This window comes from Mus musculus, chromosome 13 (assembly GCF_000001635.26).
Source record: "Mus musculus strain C57BL/6J chromosome 13, GRCm38.p6 C57BL/6J".
NCBI lineage: Eukaryota > Metazoa > Chordata > Mammalia > Rodentia > Muridae > Mus > Mus musculus.
In genome coordinates, this window is record NC_000079.6 from 18,223,843 (window position 1) to 18,246,686 (window position 22,844).

Genomic DNA, 22,844 nt, shown 5'->3' on the forward strand with positions numbered 1-22,844 from the left:
GACATTTCTAAAGACTCTACCAGAAAACTATAGCTGATATACTGTCAACAAGATGCAAAATTTGGACACAAAAATCAGTAGCCTCCTTACATGCAAATGGTAAACCTACCTAGAAATAAGAGAAATAATACCATTCACAATATCTTCAAAAATACTTTAGAATAAATCTAAGAAAGTGAAAGAGTTGAGTTACATCATACATGCTTTAAGTCATTGAAGAAAGAAATTGAAAAAAAGTACCAGGAGGTGCCAATCTTTCCATGTTCATGGACTGGTAGGATTGGTACTATAAAATAACCATCCTAATAAAACAATCTACAGATTCAATGTAGTCTCTATCAAAGTGCCAACATAATTCTTTACAGAAATTGAAAAAATGATCTTAAACTTTATATATAAACACAAGAAGACCAGGATAACTACAGCAACCCTGAACAATAAAAGAACGGGAGTTATCACCATGACATTAAGGAACATGACAGAGCTTTAGTAGTAACAGCATGGTACAGACATAGAAACAGACATGCTGATCAATTGAAGAGAATTGAGGATGCAGACTTTAGTCCACAAACTTTTTTTTTTTTTAACGGAAAGACAAAAATGCATTCTGGAGAAAAGACAGCATCTTCAGCAGATGATGCTTGTCGAAGTGGACGTAGAACAATGAGACTCCATTGATATTCTTCACCTTGCACAAAACTCAACTCCAAAGTTATCAAGAATCTCATAAGACTAGATACCGAGAGAAGAGAACAAGAGAACATAAGAGATATGCTTTAACTTATAGAGGATGAGACTTCTTGAGCAAGACCCTGATAGCCCATCTATCCACTGAGTTCAACAACTGATGAAGGGGGCTGGGTCAAACTGAAAAGCTCTAGTTCAGCAAAGGACACCATCACTCAAGTAAAGAGGCCCACTACAGAATGAAAACAAACAAACAAACAAACAAAAAACTCAAAAACTTTACCAGCTGTATATGTGACAGAGAGTTAGCATCTAGAATATACAAAGAAATAAAACAAAGTTAAACATTAAGAAAACAAATGAGCCAATTTAAAAATGGAGCATGGAACTAAACAGTTCTCAAAAGATGGAACACAAATGTCTGAGGGGAAAAAAAAGTGTTCAACATCGTTAGCCATCAGGTCAATGAAAATTGCAACTACTTTGAGGTTTCATTTTACCCAAACCAGAATGGCCAAGATAACTAAAAAAACAAAAACAACAACAACAACAACAAAGCAAACAAACAAACAAAAACCAAATTACAACATATAACCACAAGGATGTAAAGGGAGACAGAACACTTATTCACTGCTTGTGGGAGTTCAAACTGGTGTATCCTGTAGGCCAGTATGTGTGGACTTTCACCCAAAAGCTGAAAACACATCTACCACAAGATCCAGATGTAACATTCTGTAGTATACATCCAATGGACTCTATGCTGTGACGCAGATAATGCTCAGCCACATTCTTTATAGCCAGGAAATGAAAACAGCTTAGATATTTACGCACTGATGAATGATGTCAACGTGATATATTTACAAAGTGGAATGTTCTTTAGCTGTTAAAAATATGAGGTTCTGAAATCTGGGGGCAAATGGGTGGAACTGAAAACAATTATCCTAAGTCAAGTAGCCCAGACTGAGAAAAACAAACATTGCAGATTATCTCTCACAGGGGGAAGTGGCTTCTGAGCTTTGCATATACACATTTCATTTGGAACAACTACAGAGGCTAGATACCTCGCTAGGGGGAAGGGAGGGGTCTCCCAGGAAGGGGAAAGAGAATATAGTGTTATAAAGGTGGGATGGGAGAAATAGAAGAGGAATGTTGGGTAATATTATTGTTTTTATATTATTTAAATGCTGATTTGTGCTTGGCAGAGTTGAGTGCAGACTTTTTTCTTGTTATTTTTATTGGATCGTCTCCAGCCTGGGTGCTTTGTAAATACCCACTCTCTCACCTTCTGATTGGTTTTGATATAAAGCTAATGGCCTATAGCGAAGAAGCAGGAGAAGATAGGTGGAACTTGTGGGGAGAAATGGAACTCTGGGAAAGAAGAGTCAAGGGTAAGGCAGATAGCCAGCCAGACTGTAGAAAGAAGCAGGCTGGGACTGAAGAAGTAACTAATAAACCATATGGCAGAACTTATATAAAAATAAGTGGGTTAATTATATTATAAGAGCTAGATGGGAACAAGAGTAACCGAAGGTCTTAAGCATTTATAATAAATAGGTCTCTGTGTCTTTATTCACAGATGGAGTGGGCATAGAAAGCCCTTTACAGTTATGGAGGAAGGATCAAATGGGATAGGAATTGGGAAGAAAGGGTCGAAGAGAGACTATGGGAAGGAAGGTCTAAATAACATGAAATATCCTTTGAAAAAGCCTTGGAGACTCACAGATGTAGAAGCTCCATAAAATATACATATGCATCACATATATATGCACACAGAAAAAGATTTTAAATGGAGTTATGCTATAATAGGAGAAAGCACAATACCAAATACAAACCATAATATCCTAAATGGCTTACTTCTTTTTGATTTGTTGGCTAATGGGGTTCCATACCACCCAAATATTATAGACTATTATCTATAATCAATGCTATTATTTACCCTCCAGAACTTGAGAGCAAGACTATTGCTAAGGACACAGCATACTTGAGTCATGGAACATGGAGAAACAAACCTAGATGGTCCTAGGGAAAAAAAGTTACCATCAATCTCACCCAGTTGTATACCCTGTGAAGTACAACAATGGCCTGCCTGGCAAGATATGCCCACTGGTGCAATAAGGGTATCAATGTCATGGGGATAATCACTCTTTGCTTAGATTGAGATCCCACTCCAGGAAATAAAACACATTCTTGAGACTGGCAATGTGGTCAAGAACCTATACCTAGATAGATCATAGGCCTGAGTCAGGGAAACACTACAATGACTGATATTGTTGGCAATACAATATAGAAGAAACTGATAGCTTCTGGTTCAGTGAAAAACCCTATTTCGAGGGAATAGGGTAGAGATCAATAGATGATAGAGAAGGGTAGAGGAAGATATCTAACATCTTCCTTTGACCTCCACATATGAAGGTATGGATCCGTATACACAATGTGTTATACCACAAATACAACACCCTCTCAACACACACACACACACACACATACACACACACACACACACACACACACGAGAGAGAGAGAGAGAGAGAGAGAAATTTAAATTGTTATAATTTTATAAAAATATTGTCCTAGTTAGCTTTCTTTGTTGCAGTAACAAACTACACTGACAAAGGAGGAAAAGGTTTATTCCATCTTATACTTCAAGGTGCCAATCCATCATTGATGGAAGTAAGGTAGAATACAAGGCAGGAGCTTGAAGCAGAAACCACAGAGGAATGTAGCATACTGGTCTCCTACTTCTGCTCAGCCAACTTTCTTACACAGTCTAGGACCACCCACCCAGGCTTGTTACTGTTCCTAGTGGCACTTAAACACAATTGTTAATCAGGAAAATGCTCTACAGATATGCCCATTGGACAATCTAATGCAGAAAAAAATTCAATTAAGGCTCCTTTATCCCAGGTGTGTCAAGGTGACAACTAAGATTAGCTATCCTAAGTCTACCCCTGTCAACTTGATCATTTTAAAAGCATAACCTTTTCTTTCTCTTTTGTTCCCAATATGTCATGCTAATACGAGAGTAAACACTACAATAGAATTTTAAAGTTTTAGAGAGTTTAAAATTTCAGTCACTTAAAGGATCAGTGTCTCTTTAAAATATCCAGTCTCTTATTTGTGGGCTCCTTTACAATTAAAAAACAAGTTACATACTTCTTATTTTGAAAGGGAAGGCCAAGGGAATAAAAACAATAGGGGCAAACTAAAAGCAAAATCCAGCAGAAGTAAATATTGTCTGACATCCTGGTCTCAGTTTAGCTTCTGAGTTCCAAAAGGCTTGGGTGGTCTTGCTTCTCTAGCCTTGCCAGCTACAGCACACACAGCTTGTCTTGTAGGCCTGGACAGGTTCCACTTCACACCTGCCACTATCCTTGATGGCTATCCCACAGTTTGATGTCTCTAATATCCTGCAGTTTCCATGGCAGCTGGAGCTTCACTTTTACCAGTGACCTCTCAGGGCCTCTCTGAAGGGACTTCAGCACTGTCATAGAGCCTTGGCTGTTCCTATTATCCTTCCATGCCTTCAAAGTCAGTATCTTTCCAGGGACTTACAAAAAAATAAATTCAGCTTCCAGCCTGAGTGGCAGCTGTGCTGACCCCGAGGAAACACTCCATTACTGACCCCAATGAAGCATGGGTATTTTCACCTCAATTACAATGATCTTTTATTAATCACAGCCAATTTCTAGCCTTTGTGACCAAGATCTATTTAACAGTGAAGTACTGGAGATCATGGTTCCAGTGGTCTAGAGTTCATGACCATCAGAGTGGGGAGCATGGCAGCAGGTAGGCAGCCAAGGATCTGGAGCAGCAACCAAGAGTTCACATCTTGATCCACAAGTCCAAGGCAGAGAGAAAGCACATGGGCTTTTCCAACATCAAAGCCCACACCAGTAACATACCTCCTTTAACAACCTTATACCTCTTAATCCTTTCCAAGAAGTTCCACCAACTAGGGACCAAACATTCAAATATGGGGGTCCTTATGGATGTCAGACAATATTTACTTCTGCTGGATTTTGCTTTTAGTTTGATCAGGCACACACTTTAATCCCAGCCCTTGAGAGGCAGAGGCAGATAGATCTTTGCATTCAAGGCCAGCCTAGTCTACAGAGAGAGTCCTTGGACAGCCAGGGATACACAGAGAAACCCCATCTCAAACAACAAACAAACAAACAAGTGATCATGCACATCTGTCATTAGTACCAAGATTTTATTTTGTTCTTTATAAGTTGTCAAATCATATGCATATCAAATTTGTTTAAAAAGAAATTTCTTAATGATTTATTATCAGTAAATGTTTTATATATACCTAGGATTATATAAAACTTCCTCAGGCCAATAGAGAACATCAAGCTGAAAAGTTTAAGAATCCCTTAGCTAGAAAGGGACAGCATTTAGCAGCAGATGGGTACCTAATATTCTTAGTTCTTTTGAGAGTGTGCTCAGTAGTGCAAAAGGATTATCTATTTTCTTTATAATATTTTAGGGTCATATATAAATCACTAGGATTCTTTCCCCCTAAAGATACAGGGCTATTAGCCATGCAGAGTTTGGGACAGGCTTGAGTAGATAATAAACCAGAGATTCTCAGGTACAGTGTGCATCTGGGTAGGTAGACATTGGACCAATACTGGTTCATTCTTTATGGAAATCAAGATCTTTCTATCTGAAAAGTAGTAAGGGACAACCCCTGTAGCCAACATTTTGACAGAAAGCATTTTTGGTCACTCTCTTAGAACTGGATAATTTGGTGTCTGTTATTAAGACCATAGGTGGTTGTTTATCTTCTCCCCATGTTGGAAACTTCTTGAGAATTTAAGAGCTGTTGATGCCCAGCTTCATTTAGAACCTTTAGGTCATTGGTTCTCAACCTTTCAAGTGCTGTGACCCTTTTATACAGTTCCTTATGTTGTGGTGACACCTAACCATAAAATTATGTCATTCCTATACCATAATTATAATTTTGTGACTGTTATAAATTGTAATGTAAATATCTGACATGAAGGATATCTGCTATGCAACCCCCAAGGTCTTGATGGACAGGTTGAGAACCACTGCTCTAGGTGGCTCTTACATAGCTGTATTCAAAACCTCCCTGCTCCTGATGTACAGCTGAAAACTGGCCAGTGAGATTTGCTATTTCCTTTTTAAAATAATAAAAAGAACTGGGGACAAAATATAGGATTATGGGTCCATGTAGCCTAAGTTAGACAAGTTGATAGGATGGTAGTAGACAGGCTTACAAGGTCCTACATATTTGATCCTAGTCTTCCTTTCTGGTAAGAAGAAACTCAGGGAAGGAGGCTGGTGGAAGAATGATGTGTTTAGTGTGCTTTGAAGACATTTCAAATGGGTTCCATGTAATTCTTAACAATGTTAGCAACTCAAAAATGCTGTCTCTGGTCTCTGCTTTCATTGACTTCCTGCCTCTTCAGGTTGGTTCCTAGGGTCACTTGGTTTTTAGCCCTAGGTTGACAAGTCCTTTTGGATGTACAGTACTGCATGTGGCAGTTTGCAAGGAGTGTCACCTTTTTTTGACCACAGGCAGGAATACAAAGATATTTTCCCCTAATTAAAAAGATTTAACTTCGTAAGCCTTACAGGTCATGGCCTGGAGAGCTTTCCTGGGAGAAGCACGAGGGGTTTCTTTTCCAACACTCTCTAATCTGAAACTCTTAAAATCTTTTATTCAGTTTCAAAGCTCTGAGTGCCCTGTACTGTTATCTGACAATGCAAGGACAGAGGCTCAAGTCTGGAGAGAAGAGTCCAACTGAGAAAACGAAGGGATTCCTAACTTTACTTCTTTTTTTATGACAGTTAAACATCTCTTGTTATAGAAAGCTAAGTGGTTGTGGGAAAATCACTGTCAAACTGTAGTTCAGACAAAATGTGCTGGACTAGGAATGTTGCATTGATTGGAACCCAACTGGGCTTTCAGACATAGACACTAGTTCTGAGACCCAACAGAGCCAGTAGCAGACAAATGGCAAATACTCCCTCCATGATGCATTCTTCCATGACCTCACAGGGAGCCCACTGAGTGGCCAAGGGTAGGAGAATTGTCTTTTTCACTATACAGACACTCAGAGGCAACTTGGCCTTTGCTGTGTGAGGTCACAGATACTCTGAAGATGGTATTCCCATCCTCTTTGGCCTTGCTTTTGTACTTATAGGCCCAACATTTAGGTCTTAACAGTGGAGGATGAAGGAAAAGGAAGACTACGAAGATACACAGTTAGCTTATAACCAAAATAGACATTGCAGAGGCAGAAAACTATGAATGATGGCAATTGCAATCAGACCTGCTCTGGAGCACAGAATCAGCCAATACGTAGGCTTAGGAAGCTGCTTCAGCGTTTCTGAGACTCAAGGTTTTTGCATCTAGAGATAATTTTAGTTTCTTTTGGGTTGTGTAGAAAATGTGAGAATAAAGTCAATTCTGTAAGATAATACAGAAATTTTATTTAATATGGCTAGGGCATTGGAACATGAGGGCGTAAATAAATAAACTAATGAATATAAAAGTATGCATTGTAAATTTCTACATGTTATAAATATTAGTCCAATATAAAAAGTATTTCCTAAATATTGCATATATTTTATGAATTATGGTATAAATGTGTATTTTTTTCTTGTCATCAAACCATGTTATTTATTTCATGAATAGAATGTGGGTCTGGAAATGTTTAAAACATTATCCCATATAAACTTTTCATGAAATGCACAGCACGTAAGTCCCAAAGGGATTTGGTAGCTTGCCCAAGATCCTAACACTAGCAGAACTGACATTATGAAGATTCTTCGGGCTGGTAAGATGGCTCAGCCAGTGAAGGCATTTGCCGCTGGACATGACAATCTGAGTGCAATCTCCAGGACCCACATGACTGAAGGAAAGAACCAACTCCTTAAAATTGTCCTCTAGTTTCCATATGTGAGTTGAACACAAGCACACAGACACACATGCACGTGCACACTTGCAAGCACACAGAGCACACACATACATGAAGTAAGCAAATAAGTGTAATAATGAAAAAAGTTTCCCCCCTTTGCACACATGATAGAAACTACATTGGTAAACTAGTGTAATACCCAAAATTAACCTGTAAACCCTACTCTGCCCAAGGACCAGGTAACTTCACAGAAGGCTGGGAGCTGTAGTCTTTGGCAAATTAAACTTCGCGGAAAAGTATGGTAGCCTGTAAGTTTTTGTCTAGAAAAGCAACACAGGTCTCTGGCCCACTCAGCTGGGACATTCCAGGGATTGGTCCTGACCAAAGTTCATCTCTTGGTCAGTATTTCATATTTAGTAAATCTTGCTTCATATTTGATCCGAAATGGTGGAATTTCTTTTTCTCCGGTGAACCTCAGGATTAACATCGTATGTTAACTTATTTGGGTTCTTAAGCGTATCGACTGTAAAATGAGATTCTGTGGGTTTAAGTCTTTAACATTAGACGGTTAATCAACATTAGGATTCATTGCATGCATATGCTTGCTGTCTAGCTTACATCCTTTGGAGATTCTCAACAGCCCTTGTTAAAGGTCCTCTTCAAAGAGTATCTCTACCTTTCTGACTCAGTTTCCCCAGACAAAGCGCAGGTATAATTACTGTGCATGCATGAATAGTTATAGCCCAAAGTTAATTATTTGCTTTTGTTCAAAAGCATGTTTGTCTCATATTCTTCCTTAGATGAAAACAGTTACAGTCAATGAAGGAAAATCTCCACCAAGCCCTAGCTCTAGTCTGTGGAATCATATTAGTTGCTCTCATACAAGCCATGTTGTTTAATCCCCTCCCCACTCCACCAATTATAGAGGAAACTGAGGCTCTGGAAGATGTGCCATCTTGCTGCAAGTGTTCATCAGTGTCCGCATTTGATGTAGCAATGTCTGCTTCTAAAAGACACTTTCTCTCTAAAATCCCACCTAGTCTGATCTGCAGCTCCTTTGTGGGGTTGTAATGTACAGCACTTGTGCTTACCAAATGTTTGCAGAGACTGATAAAAGTACTTTATTTTTTACAACCTAGAGAATATTCACTTTTGAGTCTATGATTTGGGAGTCCATTTAAAAGCCCATGGAAAATTTACTTCAAAGTTGTGGGAAATGAGGCTAAGACATAAAGAATAACACAGTGTTAAAGTACTGGAATATTATATTGAGTTCACATAAATGCTAAGTATTGCTTGTTCAGAGCAAAGTGTTGGCCGAATGATACATTTATGAACGTAAAGTTAAAAGGGTTCCCATAGCGTTCTGTGTCATATTTTAGGATTGGTTCTCCAGCTACTGCCTAGGAGACTGTGCTGGGACTAGGAGGTACGTGGAGTGCCAGGCTCTGTGCTGCGCTCATGGATCTACTCCAATGACACGATCACAATGGATCTGCTTTATGTGACAACTTAGAACTCAGCATGCTCAAATGCTGCAATAATGCCCCCCCCCACCTTGAGCATCTTTCCATCTATCACTATTTGATGTGAGGTTCCATAGTCGGTGGTGAAGACATGCTGCCTCCTTCCACACAATCTGACTAATCGACAGAGCAATACGCTGGAATGGTAAATCTAAACAATGACAAAGAATCACTGCAGTGTATAAGTATATCCTTGGTAAACTAATTTCTTCTCCTGCCACTCTCAAAGCAATATAAACTTCGTTGTTCCTCCTGGATATCAAATGCTTGTAATAAATTCTTTGAAATGTCAGTAATGTTGAACTGAGGGTTTTGTTAAAGGAGATTTTCTTTCTTTCATAAAAGGAAAAATTGTCCTTTGCAGAGTATATGGGTAAATATATTTTGCTTATCTTATTCAGTGCTTAATACAGATGGGTAAAGGGATTCCCATTTCCCACCAGGTCTCTTGCTGAATGGGTGAATCGTGAATAAAGTGCTCAGTCTCCTGGAAGGTGGGGTGGGCAGAAATAAAGCCTTACTCTCTTACAACTTTAGGCTAATGAAGCCCCATTCAACACATTTATAGCATACAAAACATCTCTATTAGTGTGTGATACCTAATCTTCACAGTAAATCTCTGAATTTGTCTGGATTTCTCATCCATGATAATCAAGTTTTCTTTGGCTCTTTAGACAAGAGGAAATATTTCCCAGTCCTTGCCAGCTCCTGTTTTCCAGATGTCCTCATGGCTGGATGGCTGTGAGAGCATATTGTCTGCATGGTGACAATACTATCATTTTTTACCAACTTTACTTGATTTCAGAAAATCATAAACCAGTCATCCAAAAGAGTTATCTGATTGTCATAATACTTCAATTACAAAAGATGGGTTTATTAGTCATTTGTAATAAGGAATATAGATTTTCAAGCCTCTATCCTTCTCTAATTATTAGCCATCATGCTCTTGTTTTCCTGCTGTGCAAAACTTGGTGTATTTTCCAGTTCATCTAGAAAGTAGGATGTATAAGACATACCAACACTTACAACAGATGGGATGCTGTTGGCCAGGGAGGATGCTTTGCTAGCTACATCATTGACTCACCTGAGTGCAAGAGGTGCAGGAGAAGCGTATGAGGAAGCACTGGGCATATGTACTGCACTGAGGGTCAAGACACAGAGCAACTTAGTGCAACATTTTAACCATGAAAAGAGAAGCCGGGAAAGTCTTGGGTTTAGGCCAGTGTGTCAGTATTCCTTGTGTTTGACAATTGAGTATAATTCAACCTGGCCTTAGAGCTTAAAACCTGAAATTTTATTGATGATGGCTTTTTGCCATTTGAATTTTCAAAACACTGTATTAGAATATTATCTTTTTTTCAATTACTGTGTTTTGGGGAAGGTGCTTTTAAGTTCTGCATCTGAAATAAGAAACACATAGTTGTAGCTTAGTTTTACTTCTGCAAGTGACTTGGCCCTGTGTGAATGCAGAGACGTCTCTGTTCTATCAGGACTGGTAATGTCCAAAGGAAACTATGCATAGGCATGCAGTGTGGGCCACTGACACCGCACAGCGCTACTGATTTCTAAGCTAAACCTCAAAAGAAACTGAAAGGGCCTCCAAGGGATTAAATTTTGTGAATGGAAAAAATCCTACAGCCAGGAGCCTTGTGCTAAACGGAGCAATTGTTGTAGGGAGAGGGAGTGTGGCTTCAAAAACTCCAGGCCCTTTTTACGGTGAGGAGAAGGACTCATGGTTGGAGAAAATTTGCTTTAAAAATAATGGAAGTTACTACTTCTTAAGATTTGGACTTCATGTTTCAGAAAGGGGTATCACACCACTTTCCTATTGCATATCGACATCGGATACAGTACCGAGTGTGTCAACGGGAAACTATGGTTGAGAAGGTCACAAGGCCTTGCCCCAGTGCAAAAGAGGTTCTGATTCAGTTTCATTTCTGAGCTGCTGCTAGGCCTATAGAGCAACAAATGCTCCCAGGTGAAAACACATCCTACTCCATCTTCCAAGCACCTGCCAGGCCCCTCATTCTGTTTACAAGCACACATAGTTTCCTGCTCCTATTCCTATTGTTGCCTCTCTCTCTGTCTCTCTCTCTCTCTGTCTCTCTCTCTCTCTCTCTCTCTGTCTCTCTCCCTCTCTCATTCTCACTCTCCTTCCCTTCATCTCTCTGTCCTCCCCCTTTCTCAGTTCCTCTGTTGCTTATTAAAATGTGTGTTTGATAAAACAAGAAAAGGCGAAGATTATCCTGCTTCCTGCCAAGCAAGATGGCATTCAGAAGGCCAAGGTTAAATGCAGCGTTTGGTTCCTTAAGCTTCTCTAATGCACAGGTGTGGCGAGACAATCCGGGATGAGAGCTTACAGCAGCGACTCTCTGCAGATGAAAACTTGACTTTAATTTGGGCTCTCTGGCTAAGATAAAACCTTCTTCTGCTATCATTACCCCACTTACGTTTGCTTTCCACTCTCCTTCCACTCTACTATCCAGCTGAGTGGGAAGAAATTCACCTGACCTTGAAGAATACTCAAAATCTGAAAATAAGGTTTTCAGCAGCCAGTAAAATCCCAGACTTCTACCAACATTTGGAACATACATGCACAGGACTGGGAAACGTTCTTAGAAATGCCAGGTGAGAGAAACTGGCACCCAGAGAGTTGCAGTAGCTTGTCAAAAGCCAGGAGCAAGTTGGAGGTGGGGCTGGGATAAGGAAGAAGCTATTCACTTCCTGGTACAATCTATGAGCTCCAGCCAGGTGCTATGGGACCCTTTAGGAGGGGCTCATTAGGACGTGGGCAACGTGCCTGTGATGCTTCTAGCGCATGTAAAATTCTGATGAGCACTCCCAGGAAACGCAGTCTCAAAGAGCCGGAAAGGAAGAACCTCACCATTCATACGATCACAGGATCTCTGCCAGATTAGACTAACATTGAACTAAAAATTTGAGTTTGTTTGTTTGTTGTTTGTTTGTTTTTCTATCAGGAACAATTACTTTAAGTCCTCCCAATCTAAAAGGTTACATCTACTTATTGTTTCAGATTCTTGCTTATTCTGTTGCAGGTGGGTTACTGCAAATGAAGATGCAGGGACTGAAAGTCCATCCTTGACCCCGAGGATGCTTCAGCTCCCTGATGCGCTTTTCTGTCCCATGCACCCTTTACAGAAACTCATTTTGTACATTCACCTGCGCCTGCCTGTGTGCCTTGACTGCCTGGCTCCTGGGGATTCGAGTACTTTCTTCTTCTGTTTAGAACTTCTCTCCTCAGCCTCCAGGGACCGAAGGAAGTTGTGAGTGGGCAGGTTTTGGGTATCAGTGGAGAATCTAAACACAGCTCAGCAGGGTTCAGCTTTTGCTATCCACACAAGACTCACCCTTCTCTGGCCCAAGTGAACAAAATTCCTCTCTTACCCAAGCTGCTCTAAAGGGGTAACACTTCAGAGTCTTCTCTGCCTTGAAACAACAATCTGGTTTTGTAAATGCAATCCATTTCATGGAATTGAGTAGAAACATGGCATAAAATTATGCTGCAATTTTACAGAAACACCTGACAGGAGCTATTTGGAGATGTTTTGTCTAGGTGCTGCTATCTGCCAGCACTGCTCATGTTTTTCTTCATCTTTGAGAAATGACGTCACCCAAATATATCATCACAGCCTGCTTTCATTTTAGACTTTTTCTTAAGACATCTTTTATACAGCATTCTTATCCTTCTAAGTTTTTTTTTTTGAGCCAAATATTAAACAAAAAGGATTCCAATGTGGTAGCTTTTCCTAAGAATCCATGTTGCAGTTCTAAAATGCGGTCTCTGAATGATGTAAAAATATAAAGCCCACATGAAAGTGGAGAATCATAAAAATGAACTTTAAGTTCTCACATACGCATTTAGTTGATCTTTATTCCCTGAATAATTTTCCGACAAAACACTTCATTCTGCCTCATAAAGATCATTACCTCCGAGAATTAAATGTCTGTGCAGTGCTTTTAAATGGGTTTCTTTTTAAAAAGTTCAAACCTTCCATGTTCCACAAGCTCAAAAGCCCTGCAGCTGAGTGTTGGGGAGAAAAAGTTGAGACCATAAAATTGTTCCTTTCCTTTACATGGCCCTGCCTACAAGAGTGCTTTCTGCTTTCTGCTTGTTGACAGAGACTTATTCGAGTTTAATTTTGCATCCATTCAAAAATGTTTTTAAACTTTGAACAAGGCACACCTTTGGTGGTCACCCATTCAGGTCCCTGAGTATTAATGTTATCTCTACTTTCTACATAAATACCACAAATATATTAAGTTTAGAAGCAAACTCCCAACGCTGAAAAATTAGAATATTTTATTAGGGCTATAAAGAAACAAAGTGGGGCTTTGAGCATTCCTTTGCTGAAAACAATGAGACCAAGCAGCTTGGGATTCTTTGGTAGTTTCTGGGAGGAGCTCAGAAGTCGTTTGATGTTGTCAATGTTCAGTGAAGACTGATGTCTGCATAGTTCCAAGCTAGCCTTCACTAACTGGGCAACAACTCCAGATTATAATCAACAGCGTGGGTAGATGCAAGTCATACTGTCTATCAAGGCAGGGTGAATTTATTTTTGGTAATTTAACCTATTCTGGTGTCTTGGTGAGGGCAGTGTAGGAATTTTTAACCACATATTGTCATGATTTGGATCTGAAGCATCTCCTGCAGGTTCTGTTTGAAGCTTACTCCCTGGTTGGTGGGACTGTCGGAGGAGGATGTAGAACATACAGGACGTTCTGCCTGTCTGGCAGAAATCTGTCCCTTAGGATAGGCCTTCTAAGGTCAATCTCTCGTTCCTGCTTTGGTTTTGGTTTCTTGTTTCACTATTGTGAAGAGGCTCTGCCTCACACTGTTGTTAGAAACCAACCTACTCTCCGATGCCCTCCCTGCTATGATGGATTTCAACTCTCCAAAACTGTGAGTCAAAGTAAAACAAGTTGACTCTCTCAGACACTGTGTGCTTATAGAGTATAAAAAAGTCACTGATTCACTTGGTATATAGGCACATCTACGTTATCTCTTCTTAGAAAGCATCACTCCCCCAATCTGGAATGACAGAGTATTTTAGATACTGACGATGCTAGGGCTGCTTGAACAGTGCGTTTGCTTAGATTTACTCTCCCACCAGATGTCAGGTGTCTGAGAAAGACAGTTTTTAGCTTGTGTTCATTTTATTATCATATCAAAATTGTTAGGTTGTCTTGTCCTTGTAAGATATATATATATATATATATACATATATATATATATATATATATATATATATATATATATATGCATCTATATATATATTTTAGCTCTGTCTTAGGCATGTTCTTGGGGTGAAAGTTACCTTTAACCACTTGTCCAGGAATCAAATGTTGGTACATAAAAACATTGGATCACTTTTAGAAAGCAAGTTCAGAGAGACATAGCAATGGATATGATGTAGAGTAGGTTCCTAACCTACCTGCCTTTTATCTATGTGATCATCTGTTTGATCTCATGTCTTTTCCTGTTTAGTAGCCACAAATGCCATCACTAGTGTCACCCTTGTGTTGGGGAGCCTGAATCAGGGCTCACGTGTGAGGAAGCTGGGTGGGCTAATCACCCAGCATTCCAAGCGAGTGCATTAACTGCTTAGTTGGTTGGCATTGTGCCTAGGGATACTCTCCATTTTTAGTCTCACTGAGAAAAGTGTCCCATGTGATTCAAAAAACAAGACGCTCTGTACCTTCTGTGCTGGCACCACAGTCATTCTCTTTGAAGCTAATCTGTTCTAAAGGATGCCATTAGGAAGTTAAAGTTATATATCTCTGAATGTTTCTCTTCATTCCTCTCAATGAACGTAGACTAAAGATAAGCTTTCCTTATTAGCCTAAAGTACCTATTTTTATTTCTTCAGTCTCACAGTAATAAAGTAAATATATAGCTGCTTTATCTTGTATTAAGATGCATATTTTGAGGCTCTGGCATGAGTTTAGAATATTTGTTAATCTGTGGCATAATGGATGGAATCTGGGAAACAAGACTGGGGCTAAATTTCTTTGCCTTCCTGACCCCAGAGAGTTTTTTAGAAAAATAAAAACAAAAGAGCAGAAAGTACTGAAGGTAAGACACTGTTGTATTCATAATATAGAGAAATAACCACCAAGCCTCTTGGACAGTAGATGCAGTTCTCCATGGGGCTACAAAACTGTGCTAGTAATAATTTTAATTGGATGCTATCTTTGCTGCCTTCAAAAAGTATCATAAAATGGAGTTATTACAGGCTACAAGTGCACTTACAGTGCTGTCCTCTCACCGAGAGAAAGACATAACATTTATCCTTCGGAGGGCAGCATCAATGGGCTTCTATTTGTTTCGTTCACATGCATCCCCAGCTGCCTGCCATTTACTTCCTCTTCTCTAAGTCTAGGAGATCAATTTGAATTGGACACTGCAGAATGGGATGCTATGTCTTGCTGGCCTTCTGCCTGTGGGGACTGTACAACACCCTGGGAAAGTCCACACTCTGGGGGCGGATGGAAAGCATACCTGTAGAGGGTTAGGCGGTGTGAGCGGTGACGGAAGGCTATGTCCGGGAGATGGGCTGGGTTTCTGAGGGGGGCTTGAGCTCTGCTGGGTTGGAGATGGCTGGTTCTGGGTCTGGTTCTGGGGGTGGGAGTGAGGTTGATGCTGTTGAGGCTGAGTAGCCTGCTGCAGCTGAGCTGGGGGAGCCGGCAACTGCTGTGAGGCAGGTGGTGGCTGGTGAGGCGGTGTGGGCTGGGACTGTGGGGGTGCCTGTGAGGCTGGCTGTGGGTGCTGGCTGGTTGGTGGAGGAGGTGGTTGTTGTTGCTGCTGTTGTTGTTGCTGTTGTTGCTGCTGCTGCTGTTGTTGCTGTTGCAGCTGGAGTTGCTGGAGCTGTTGCAGCTGGGAGTTCAGGGATGAGGTAGCTGCAGGAAGACAGGAAGGAAGGATGGTGTGAGACAAACAGCAGTTACCATGTGTCCTGTGCACACTGACAAAGGTCCACCTTACAGCGTGTTGCCCTCTCTCCTTGAAGCTCCTTGGCATGGCAGAGGACTGTGGGACTCTGGGAGAAACAAAATCATTTCTTGTGAAAAGGTTTACAGCTTCGGATCAGCGTGTAACACAGCAGATATTCTCAAAGCTCTGAGCATCGCTTAAAAGCTCTGCATTAAAGAGATGTACCAAAGATGGAGACGGGTTTTAAGTACTTTCTCCTGCTTTCTCTTCTTTTCCATCTGCAAAATATACTCATGCTTTCAAGATTTGATTTAGATTTCCAAAGTTCAACCCGTTTAATTCTTTTGGTAAATGCTTGACTGGAGTTACGAACAGAACAGTAAATTGTTAGCAATCTTCTTTCCATCCTCCGTCAGAACCATTAGTGGCATCACTTTCACTTGTTACTTCAGACCTCCACCCATTTGCTCAGACATCCTGGTTTAACTGTGTTCTGCTTTAAAGCGAGTACAGATGTTTTGGAGTAAAAGAACTTTGTATGATTCAATTATTTTTTGCTTGCTGATCTGACAAAGGTTTTCCCCATCAATTAATTAATTTAAACACTTTATATCTTGAATTAGCTTCCTCATCCCTCTTTTACTTCACCTCTGAGAAGGGGGAGGTCCCCCTTCCCTTCAGGCACCAACCCTCCCTGGCACCTCACTTCACTGCAGGACTAGTCACATCCTCTCCTACAGGATTCACAAGCAAATAACAGAGTTAGGGTAAGGTTTCCCCTTCAGTTGTTGGGAGACCTGCACAAAGGTAAGTAGTACATCTACTATATGTATACACGTACACATATACATATATAATGTGGGGGTGGGCTAGGTCCAGTCCTTGTATGTTCTTTGATTGTTGGTGGTTCAGTCTCTGAGAGTCCCAAAGTATAAGGACAAAAATGGATCAGAGACTAATGACTGACCCAACTTGAGATCCATTCTATGGGCAAGAACCAATCCCTGACACTATTAATGATACTCTGTAATGCGTGCAGAAGGGACCCTAGCATAACTGTCCACCAGCTATGCTGTCTCAGCAGCTGAGAGAAGTACACGAAGAAACCCACTGCTAAATCAGGGAGTCTTGTGGAAGAGTTGGAAGGATTGAAGGACCTGGAAGAGATAGGATTCCACAGGAAGACCAGCAGAGTCAACTAACCTGGACCCTTAGGGGCGCCCAGAGACTGAACCACCAACCAGACAAAGTTCTTAAAGTGAAAGGATTGTGTTTGGTGGTTGTGAATTGGTTTAGGTGCTTCAGCATCTCAAAGAGCTAAAAGAATAAATTAAGATTTTTCTTGTTGTGTCTGTGGAAAGCTATCTCTGCACTGATCAAGCAACGTTGCTTCTCAGATGTTCATTATCTAAGGCAACCTCAGTTTTTAAATCTAGAAAAATACCTAATATAAACTGTTATATAATATACATGACTTCACACAGCAGTTATACCTGAAAAGGCATGCATCTTGAGTGTAGCCAGCAGGGACATTAACTAATGTCTGCTTTTGTAAAGAATCATCTTATAAGAGACATTGAATGCCACATAGATAATGGTAGGGTGCCAGATAGGATATAGGATTTAGGGAGACAGAGTTTTACCTTCTAGAAGCTTACAGTGTCTTTAAGGACATAATATTAATCCATAAAAATGCCATTTGGAGGTAATTATTACAGAACCCTAGCAGAAGTATAAGCTAGATTCATAAGTGTTAATTAATTAAATGATAGATGGTATGAACCTGACAAAAGAGAGCTAGATAAACCTGAAGGGTGAGGACAAGAACCATGCCCTGTATGGCACGTGAACTGTGCCACCAGAGGAACTGGCATAGAACTGGTAAGTAGAGCAGGTTCAAGCCCTGGAAATCTCAAAACTTGAGACTTAGAATCTCATCCCGAGACTAGCAGGAGTGGAACCATATACCTCCCTGCTTCTATGCCTGCTTTGGAACAAATAACCAAAGCGACCTCCAACCACGTGGTCACAGCACCTGGAACACCTGTCCTTGCTAATGAGGCATCTCAGGACCTTAGCTTTCAGCCAATGTCCTTTTTCTACCCTGGCTATTCTCACCCCCAAATTATATAATTCTTGGTTCACCATGAAAAAGGTCTATGTGTTGAAGTCCATCCTGAATACAGAAATATACACAAGCTAAGATTGTCTCAGAGAGCTGCGTCATTAAAGATTGTTGGAGAAGATCTTCACCTAACACTAAGATGCTTGAAGAGGGCCTTCTCTCTCCTCACCCACTGGGACTTGATTCTATCCATTCCAGACTCTGCTTCATCCATCCAGTCTGGTGTGCAGCAGCATCTGGACACCCAGAAAGTAGAGGACCTAGAACCACATTTGTCCAAAAATTGGCTTCACTCTCCCTGTGTAGTGGCATCTGACCTTCTGGAGGGAAGAGACAGACTATGGACCCCATCGGTTCTAGACTTCACCTAGTCCTTTCTGAGCTGGTGTCAGGCAGGCGAACTTGTAACTACATGGGCCTATAGAAAGAAAGCTTCAGAGAAGGAAGTGAAGATGGAGATGGAACATCTAGCTGGAGAAACACCCAGAAATCATAACCCGAGTGACAATTATGGGGGCAATTTTGAGATAACTGGCTGCAACTAAGAGTCAAGGAGGTTCTGAGTCACCTAAACTTCAGAGACACGAAGATGATTCTTACAATCGGCCTTGGCATATGTTAGATGTCAGATAACAACTCTCATTTTCTCCAGGAGGGTGCAGCTGCACAGGTGAGTTAGCAACATCCTCTGTGCCCCGGGGCCTTGAATGTGACTTATCAGTGACTCAGTCACTGTCCTCATTGCAGAATGCTGAAAGCCTATTTTGTTATTTTTCTCTCACTCGTTTTAATCATACAAAATCACATTTGATTGAAAATCAAGAATCCCAAATCAATTCTGACCCTCAAGATCTCTTGCATTCTGGGATCCCTGGAAAAGAGGGGTTTGGAATCTTTTGTGGTGTGGTTATAGACAGTGGAATCTGCACCTCATCTCCTGCCCTATTCAAACCATGTGTGTCTAGGCTTCTTTCAAGTGAGGTATATAACAGTGCTTATTATCATGGCTGCATCCAATACCACATGGTTTCATTTGGATTAGAAAAGCATTAATCTAAATCACCATTTAGAAACTGGAAAGACTTTGGAATATTGGCAGGTAGGTATTGGCAGACAAGTGCAACAGACCCTAACCTACTAATGAGACAGGGTCCCAGATGTGTCTTCAATACTTTGTGTTCACGAGCTCACATTACTCAGATATTTCCTCTAATAGCAACTTGACTGCAAAGGCACAAACCCAAGCAAAACCCCATTGCATCCGAGTTGTATCTGAAGCATCACAGTAATGGGAAGTCAGATATGGTCATATGTGTGGTGGGCACAAAGAAAGTAGGAAGAAATATGTAAGAGTGTATTATATAATGTCTAATAAATGTCAAAATCAACTATCTAATGATATGAGCTATAGAAACATGATGTCTCATATTATAAAGCAAAGTAAAATATGGACATAGAAAGTAAAAAACAAGAAAACTGAGAAAGGTTAAGGACATAGATGAACTACACAAATGATGTCCACAGATAATATGGTACACAACTGCCATCAGTCATGTAACATCCAAGATTTTACTATCTTCTGGTACTTATTTTCTACATCTGGTTACAATACACTGGACAGGGCTAATAGTAAATATGAAACTTAGGCTATGGAAGAATACATAATATAAAAACATATCAAGATTTTGAAAAGAGGAGGGAAAGCAAAATTCTCTCAAACCCACAACTTCCTAGAGAATGGAAAGCTGTGGGAAAATGACATGAAACTTTCAAAATAAATAATTTAATATGACCAAGGAGTAGCCAGGAATCCTGCAGTTTGCTATTTGTTCAGTTTCTCTAATTCAACTGTGTATTAAAAACAATTCCTCATTTTGAATGTTAAGGTTTCCATAGTGAACCTTACACTTCAATAGGACCACACAGCCCGAGTGATCAGCAGCAAATTGCATACTATGAGATCTATGTGAGATCAGTTCCAAAAGCCCAGAGTAGAAACTGAAAGAGTTCTTGGGAATTGGCTTAGTTTCCAGGACTTCTGTGGATAGCCAAATTCACCGGAGCTCACATCTCCTTTTTACAACTGTATATATCGTATGCAAGTCCTCCCACATACATTAAAAGGCCTCTGTATTACTTATAAATAGCATGGTATGATTACTGTATTGCTAATTGTTACACTGTTTTGTCTAGAGAGTCAAAATAATGGAGAAATCTATGCACATTTATTGCAGATGGAGTTAAAAGTACTTTTGATCAATAGTTCATTGAATCTTCAGATTTAGGGCACAGGCTAATTGTTCCTGCACTTTAAATAATCCATGAGATCCCAGAGAAATGAAAACATGCCCTATGCTGTATACCACCATCATGTAGCCTATGTGGTATGGTCTTTCTTGCCTTAAAGCCTCCTCAACTATCTCTGTTTTGGTTTCTTTGGTTCCCAAGATCCTCTGTGGGAAAGGCATATAATTAAAGAGTCAGAGCTAGGATCCACAGATCAGAGAAAATATGCTGCATTTCTCCTTCTGAGTGGGTTTACGTTTATCAGTATATTTATATTTCAGTTCTGTTCATTTTTTTCTGCAACTTTCAAAATTTATTTTTTCTTGGTAACTGAATGAAATTTCATTGTGTACTTGTACATTTTCACGATCCGCTTGTCAGTTGATGGAAATCTGGGCTGGTTCCATTTTCTACCTATTATGAATAGGAATGTGATGAACATGGAATTGGAGGTGCCTGTGTAGTAGGGTACAGATTCCTTAGGGTACGTGGTGGTTTGAATATGCTTGGCCCATGGGAAGTGGCACTATTAGGAGGAGTGGCCTTGTTGGAGGAAGTGTGTCACTGTGTAGGTGGGCTTTGAGGACTCCAGTGCTTAACTCCACCTAGTGTAGAGAACCACCTCCTGGCTGCCTTTGGATCAAGATGTAGAACTTTCAGTTTTTACTCCCGCACCATGGCTGCCTGGATGCTACCATGACTCCTGCCATGATAATGGACAGAACTTCTAAAACTATAAGCCAGGCCCAGTTAAATGTTTCACTTTATAAGAGTTGTCTTGAGAGCAGCCAGGGTCAGGATCCTTCTGATTTCCATCTGTACCCCACAGCTAACCCTGTGCCAGCGCTCTCTGCAACCTAATCCCACCTGAAGAGAGCTAGTCTCCCAGAAGTGCTGACACACCTAAGATCACAGGTGAGACCACCACTACTGCTCCAATACCTGGCCCAGTGGGACCCTCCTAGAGCCCAGAGGACACAGGAATCATGGGACAGCTGGGGACAGGATCCTTCAGGTTTCAATCTGAGCCCAAGAACTAACTCTGTGGTAAAGTAAAGCTCTCTTCAACCCAATCCTAGGTGTGTCAAACTGTCTGATGTTGGGAAATAGAGTTATCTACAAAGTTCACATTTGAGAATCCACTCAACCCAGTAATAGAAGAAAAAGAAAGAGGAAAGGAAAGGGAAAAAGAAGACATCACATATAGAAAAATGAGGTTATGATTTTTCTGTTGGGCTGTATTCTCAGCGTCCTGTGCTGCAGGTTAGACATGTCTACCAATGATGGGTCTGAGGTTTCTTGTGAGATGCAGCCCTCAGAGAGTGACTTCCCTGCTCTTATACACTTTTCTAGCTGTTTTCAGGACACAGGCACAGAACCTTAGGACAGGACCTGACTGTAAGAGCTTGGTAGGAGCAAGATACTAGGATGAGTAGTATCTGAATATAGAGAACAGGATATCCTCAATTAGAAGCAAAGTAAACAAATGTAGGATGGACCAGAGAAATGCAAGGGCTAGAAACTCTCCAACAACAAGGTGGAAGGTTAATATTGTCCACTTGACAGGATCTAGGATAAGCCTCACCAAACACTTGTAAGGGATTATCTCCATTAGACTAGTCTCTGAAGAATTTTCTTGGTTACATTACTGTGTGTGAGAAGACCTACCTTGAATGTGGCCACATAGGAAGCTTCCCCCAGGGGTGGGGAAGTTTTTGCTTGTTTGTCTTTGAGTTTTGCTGGTGAGCCTATCTACCTGGTTCCCAAGTTTGTCTATACTTTCGTTCTTTCTGTTATTGCTGCCACCAGTGTTGCCAACACATTCTTTTGCTGACATCAGAACTCAGTTCTTTTGCCTTCAACATAGACTAAAGATGAATGACTCTCCAGGACTTCTCCAGGTCATCATATTGAGGCTTTGAAGCATTTAGCCTTATAGCTGGAACAGCTACCGACTCTCAGGACAAAGACAGCACGGTGAATTACCCAGACTACATTATGTAAGGCAATCTAAAGAATCTAATTTAAAAATATAAATTCATCCTATGGGTTCTGTGTCCTTAGAGAACACCAACAAATATACAAGGTATTCACAGGTCCTATCTGGTTTGTTCCATGTTCTTCTTTCTGACTATTCCACTGACCTCTGGCTATAATCTATGAGTTCTCTGTTTCCCCTTATCTCTCAGCTTAAAATCTTTGCTGCTTGTGGAGATTTGGGTGTCTGTACTAAATCTCTCTCTCTCTCTCTCTCTCTCTCTCTCTCTCTCTCTCTCTCTGTGTGTGTGTGTGTGTGTGTGTGTGTATACATGTGTGTGTGTGTTTCTGACTCTGTCTCTCTCAAACAAGTAGAAAAAACAATGAAAACATGCAAT

At 40.6% G+C, this 22,844-nt stretch overlaps 1 protein-coding gene across 1 annotated transcript in view; it reads right to left on the reverse strand.

Annotated features, from left to right (window-relative positions):
* The window catches only part of Pou6f2 (POU domain, class 6, transcription factor 2), a gene marked incomplete at its 5' end in the record, with an annotated part of 257,085 nt that overhangs the window by 98,883 nt on the left and 135,358 nt on the right, over positions 1 to 22,844 (reverse strand). Inside the window, 1 exon segment of the mRNA NM_175006.2 lies at positions 15,627 to 16,024. Within this exon segment, the coding sequence (NP_778171.2) occupies positions 15,627 to 16,024 (398 nt within the window).